The 6,000-nt window shown below is 60.4% G+C and overlaps 1 protein-coding gene across 1 annotated transcript in view; it reads right to left on the minus strand.

The window, feature by feature from the left end:
- MRC2 (mannose receptor C-type 2) overlaps nt 1–5,348 on the minus strand; it is a 28,661-nt gene extending 23,313 nt beyond the window's left edge. Inside the window, exon 1 of the mRNA XM_064636821.1 lies at nt 5,171–5,348. Within this exon, the coding sequence (XP_064492891.1) occupies nt 5,171–5,291 (121 nt within the window). The 5' untranslated portion in view covers nt 5,292–5,348. The remainder of the gene's footprint in view (nt 1–5,170) is intronic.
- Between the last annotated feature and the right edge of the window lie 652 nt (nt 5,349–6,000).

Below are 6,000 nucleotides of genomic sequence, written 5' to 3' on the forward strand. Positions count from 1 at the left end.
GCTGACACCATCCCCTTGTGGAGAAGAGCAAAAGCACGGCCATTGCCATGAAGGGCAGCAAGTTTTGGCCCCAGGAAGGAGCCTGTGCATCCCCCTGAGGGCTGGGAAGTGACAAAAGCAGCAGCTGTGCTCGTGGGAGCTCCCAACAGCAGAGCTGGAGCATCCCCTGCTGCCATGGACCGCAGGACACGAGAGCATCCCCACCCGTGGGAAGGGTGTCACGGCTCTACCTCCCTCCTGAGCTGCTTTTGGCATCAGTATCTCCATGGAACTGCTTAAAGAGGAACTTCAGACTGAACAGAAAATAAAAGGGAAGGAAATACAGCTGTACCAGCAGCCCCAGACACGCCGGCAGCCTCTGGCTCAGGAAGGGCACCGGCCACGCTCCCGTCTGCTCCAGAGCCCGGGGCAGACACAACCTCCCACCTCCAACACTCCGAAATTAGAAGTTTGCACCAGATGCTGCCTGACATCCCACAGATTCACCCAGCCCAGCACATCCCCGGGGCTCAGCTGGGGCCAGACTCCTCCAGAGGCAGCTCTGGGTGCTCCAAGCCAAGCTCCAGAATAAAGGAGGGTGGTTGTTTTTTTGTTTTTTTAAAAATAAACCTGCAGGAATAAGGAGCAGATCTCTTGTTAGGGGGAAGAAAGCGAAGCTCCTGATGGCCTGGTTGGGGGTATGGAGCAGCAGGATGTGCACTTGGAGCTGAGGAACTCCTCTTGGCTCGAGGAGAGGAGCTGCTGTTTATATGGTGGGAGCTGGACGAGACGAGCTCCTCACTTGGCTGCACCACCGCCGGCTACCTACCACCCTCTGCCTTGGGAAGGGCTTGGAGGAGGGCCACAGCCTTCACTTCAGCCTCTCTGCAGACACTGAGAAGTCCATTCTCCCTGCACCCTGCCCGGGACACACACAGATAAATGCATTCCATGAGGGATGCTCAGCCAGGGCAGCTCAAGGGACTCACCCAGGGACGAGGGAGATGGGAGGCTCAGCATCCCTCTGATACCCAGCAAAGAGGGGAAGGATGGAAACTTTCTCCCATTTCTCCCCAGACTTGGCCCGTGGTGGCTGCACACATCCAGAGGTGCTGACTTCCCAGGAATGCAGAGGAAGGCAGCAGCATCCAACAGGCTCCAGGTGGGATGGAGGAGTGTGACAGACCCACTGAGGGCACAGGGGGAGGAGTGAAGGCCCCCTCCCAGGACACAGTGGCCAAACACCCACCCCTGGCAGTGCCATGACCGGGCACTGCTCTGGCCCTGGCTCCTCTGACCACCCCCATCTGCTCATCCACAGAACCACAGACCCCCTGGCCAGCAAACTGGTGTGGTGGCCACCTCCAGGGGTGTGAGGTGAGGTGCAGGACACCCCTGACATGTCCCCATACACACGGTGCTTCCAGCACAGTTGGCTGAAGACTCACCAAATTTTTCAAAACTACTAAAGAAACTCCCTGCAAAAAACAGATAAAAGATCCATAGATTTCTCTTCCCTTGTTTCTCCAGCACCATTCCCAGTATTACTTCCCTAAGCAGTGCCATTGCTCCGGAGTGGGATCCCAAATTTCACCAAACCCAAGCACATCCACACCACAGGGGGCAGCCCTTGGTGTCCCACAGCTTTGTTTGTTAATTGAAATGATATTTCCCATGAAAATCCCCCCTGGGTATCCTTTGCCTCATGCCCAGCACTCCCAGACCAGGCATTACTGGGGGAAATGGGGCGTTACTGCAGAACCCAAGTCTGGATTTGGGGGGAGGAAAGGGAAAGGCTCAATCTCCCCACTCCCATCTCAGCACCATCCTGCAAACATGGAAAGTCCCATTTCCATCCCAAGGAGCAGTGCAGGACTGAGCAGTGGGATGGGGATGGTGCTGGAAAATACCCTGTGCCCCCTGCAAAGAGCCAACCCTGCACTCCTGGGCTAAGCAGTGCTCCCAGGAATCTGCAAGGCAATCCACTAATCATTTTTTAATCCTTAATTAACTAAAGATGGGTCCTTTAAGAACAAGAGCATCTGTGTGGCTCTTTTGGGCTCCGAGCAATCTTAGGAATGACAAAAATGTCGATGCTCCGCGGGCTCCACACGGTTCAAATTAATTAAAATCCTGCTCCTCAGCTGCACGTGAGGAACCAAATCCTACAAATTGCTTAAACAACCTTGGAGAAAGGCTGGGTCGGGATGGGCTGGAGTGGGTGAGTGGATGGGTGGGTGGGAGGGCATTGCTTCCACTCCCACCAGAGATCCATCCACACTGGTGGAGCTGAGCAGGGCACAGTGATCCCCTGGGCAACGCTGGGACCTCCAGCAGAGCTGGGCAAAACCCTTCCCTTCCTGCTCCGAGCACCCACCGAGGCACCGGGATCAGAGTCTCCCGTGATGGATTTATCAGCTGGAAAAGATGCTTTAGCAGACAGGAATTATACCCCTCAGCAGACATTTGCTTTGATCTGGGGGCAAAAAGTTTCCCTGGAAAACACTTAAGGAAGAGGGAATGCAGCAGAGGGAATGCAGCAGAGTGCCTCTGCCCTGCAGGGAAAGGTGCAAAATCCAGCCAGGAATAAAGCCAGGGAGAGAAAAACCTGCAACGTGGCTTTAACCACCACCGGGACCTCACGCCTGAAAACGCCTCCGCACGAGCCCACCAGGAGCACCTTCCCATGGGAAACCTCCCAGGGCCCCCACACCAGCGGGGTGGCTTTGGGGGAAGGGGACAGCTTTGCACTGAAGGTTAAAATAAATCTCTTTTGCTTTTCGCTCTTGTCACTCTTGCGCAAGAACCATCCCTGGCCCCGCTGCCGCTTCCCGGCTGCTGCTGCAGGCGCCGGCGAGGTCCCCGCTGTCCCCTGCCCCCTGCCAGGCTCTGAGCAGCACAGCCACCACCTCTGTTCCTCTTTCCTGCTCCCAAATAATCCAAAGAAGACCGAGTTATAATTTCTTGGGGCTGCATTTGCCGTGCAACAATCTATTTCCATCAGAAAGGGGAAAACGGGGAGGAGGGACATTCCCGCAAGGGCTGCTCTGTCTGTTGTAAATTCTTCCCGGGTCCCTTTTGTCCCCTCCCTCGATGCAAAGCCCACACAGCAGCTCCCACACTGGGCACTGGACAGGTGGGAAGATGATCCAGCACCAAATCCCAGCATCCACACAGGGACCTTGCCCTGCCTGCAGCCACGTCGGGACAGGAGCTGCTGCCTCGGTTTCCCCGGGACAGGCCCGCGGTGCCCACACGATGCTGCAGAGATGGGGCAGTGGGAGGTGATATCCCAGCAAGGAGCCCCAAACCTCCTGCCAAAAGAACCACTCCAGCTCTCCTGGTGGAGGAGTTTTTTCCCCAGAGGCAGGAGTTTGGCACAAACCCCTGGAGGAAGCAAGAGCTCCCCAGGGGAAGCAGCGCTGCCCGGCCGGGCCCGACACTGCCGGGGGTGTCCTTGCAAACAAGGGACTCTTGGGACTACTCCATCCCCATCCCAAAATCCCTGTGAGGATCCTTCCCGAGCTGCAAACCCAGCCTTGGTGCACTGGATGTGGCACTTCCATTGGTGCCATCCCTGACCCCTTCACTCACTGGGGCTGAGCCAGGGCTGATGGTGGGGGGAGCAGCCAAAAGCGGGGACGGGGATGGGGAGGGGGACGAGCTGAGGGTGCTCAGCACCAGCGAGGCACGAGTGACTTGGCCCCGTGGCTGGAGGCCTCTGAAAGCCGCCTTGTTCCTCTCCCAGCCCCTGCACGGGGTCGGTTCTCCCGTCTCACCTCCAGGACAGAGGTGCCTCTGTCCTCGGGATCGCCAGACCTGGATCCCACCGACATTTTTTAGGATGAAACAGCCAGAACCGCCCCTTAGAGGTAGCAAAGCCCTGCTGAAATCAAGCAGCCCCCTTAAAACCCACAGAAGGAGGAATTCATGGCCCTCAAGTAAATTATGGGGAGGTTTAACAGGAATTCAGCTGCGGGAAGTCGACGGCTCCTCCAAGCACCTCGGGGGATGGGGGTCTCCTCATCACCTCCTCCTTTCTCCACCTCCCAGACCAGCAGTTTCTCCTCTGATCCCAGGACAGATCCCTCGCCTGGCATGGGATTGCCGCCCACCGGCACCGTGTCCATGACTCCTCGTTTTCCCCTCGGGATGCTCCAGCCCCAGGCGCTGCGGGACTGGGGGGAGAGGGGAAAGGGAGGGCAAGGGGGGAGGAGAGGAGCAGTGCCCTCCTGTGCTGCCGCTTCCAAATCTGCTTTGGATTTGCTAAATGTGCTCTAATAAAATAGGCCAAGGGTTTACTGTGGTTATTTTCAGGCAGAAGTAGCCAATTCTGCTGCCTTTTTTTGCATTTTTAAAAGTTTTCTCAGTAGGGCCGAAATAATTCAAGGAAGCCCCAAAAGCAGCTCCTTGCTTCAGGGCTAGACTATCCCGGGATAAAAAGTGTCTCAAATGGCAATTCCAGGGGCAGTCCTAAGGAGCCTCGGGTGTCTGGTTCACGGTGTCTTCAGAAGGTTAAAAAAAAAAAAAATACAACCCGTTGACTTTAGCGTGAGAAGTTACAGAAAGAAAAGTTTGGAAAAACGCACTCGGGCCCCGGGGGGGCACTTTTCCATAGGATTAACACGTCGGGAGAGGGGAGGGGGGTCAGGATGGGAGAGGGAGGAGACCTCCAACAAACCCCTTCGGCCCTTTCCCGACCTCTCGCTCCGCGAACAGCTCTCCCCGGGGAGACAAAGGGCCGGAGCGGGGCTGGGGGTCGGCGGAGCCCTCCCCGGACCCCTCCCGCGGCCGCGGAAGCGTTTCCGCGGGGCTCGGCGGGCGCCGAGCGCGGGGAGTTTTACACACTCGGAGCGATAAAAAGCGAGCGAAATACGCGGCGAGAAAACAAACGCGGCGCGGCCGGAGCGGAGAAAACAAAACGCGGCGGAGCGAACGGCGAGCGGAGGGGGATGGAGCAAAACGAACCGTGGCAGGAGCAAATAAAACATCCCGCGAGGAAACAAACCGGAGCGATTCCACCGGCGATGGAGCGAGGCGAACCCCCCCCCACCCCATCCCCGCCCTGCGCGCCCCCGCCGGGGTCCCGCCGCCCCCCGCCCGGCCGGGGGGGTCCCCCCAGCCCTCCCCACCCTTTTCCCCCCCGGGAACGGAGCTCGGGGGGTGCGGAGGGAGGGGAGCGCGGTCCCACCTGGGTGCGCGGCGCCGAGCAGCAGCTGGAGGCCGAGGAGGCAGCAGAGGGGGGCGCGGAGGGGGGGGCGCGGGGGGGGGCAGAGGGGCCGCGGTCCCGCCGAGCCGCGCCCCATCCCCATCCCTGCCCGCTCCGCTCGGGCCGCGCCGCTCCTGCCGGGCCGGGGGCGGGGAGGGGACCGGGGGATGGGGGAGGAGGAGGAGGAGGGACGCGAGCGGGAGAGGGAGGGGAGGATGGAGGGGGGGGAAAAGTTAAAGAAAATAAAATAAGCGTGCGCGGCCGGGCTCAGACACTGCGTCAGCGGGGCCCGGCCCACGGCGGGACCGGGGGGCGGCGGCCGGGGGGTGCCGGGACAGGGGGGGCTCCGCCCGCGGCAGCGCGTCCGGAGGGCGGGGGGTCCGGGGGTGAAGCCGCGGGAGTGGGAAAAGCGGTGCCCAGCCTGGCCGGGGCAGCCCTGCAGACCCTCGGGAAGGGTGGTGGGGTCCGGGGCTGAAGGGGGGGTCCGGGGGTGAAGCCGGGGGGTTGCCCAGCCTGGCCAGGGCATCCCTGCAGGCCCCCGAGGAGGGCGGGAGCGTTTGAGGGTGAAACGCGGAGGGTGGCAAAAGCAGAGTCCAGACTGGCCGGTGCCAGTCCCCTGGGGAGGGCGAGGGGGTTTGGGGATGGAGGGGGACCCGGGCATGAAGTGTGGGAGTGGCAGGAGCGGTGCCCAGCCTGGCCAGGGCATCCCTGCAGCCCCTCCGGGATGGGCTGGCTCCCTCCGCAGAGCGCCCACGCGGCTCCCTCCGCATCCCGGGTGGTCTCGATGCCCCGGGACAAGTGAGAGGGAGTGG

Source organism: Pseudopipra pipra, chromosome 26 (genome assembly GCF_036250125.1).
Source record: "Pseudopipra pipra isolate bDixPip1 chromosome 26, bDixPip1.hap1, whole genome shotgun sequence".
Lineage (NCBI taxonomy): Eukaryota > Metazoa > Chordata > Aves > Passeriformes > Pipridae > Pseudopipra > Pseudopipra pipra.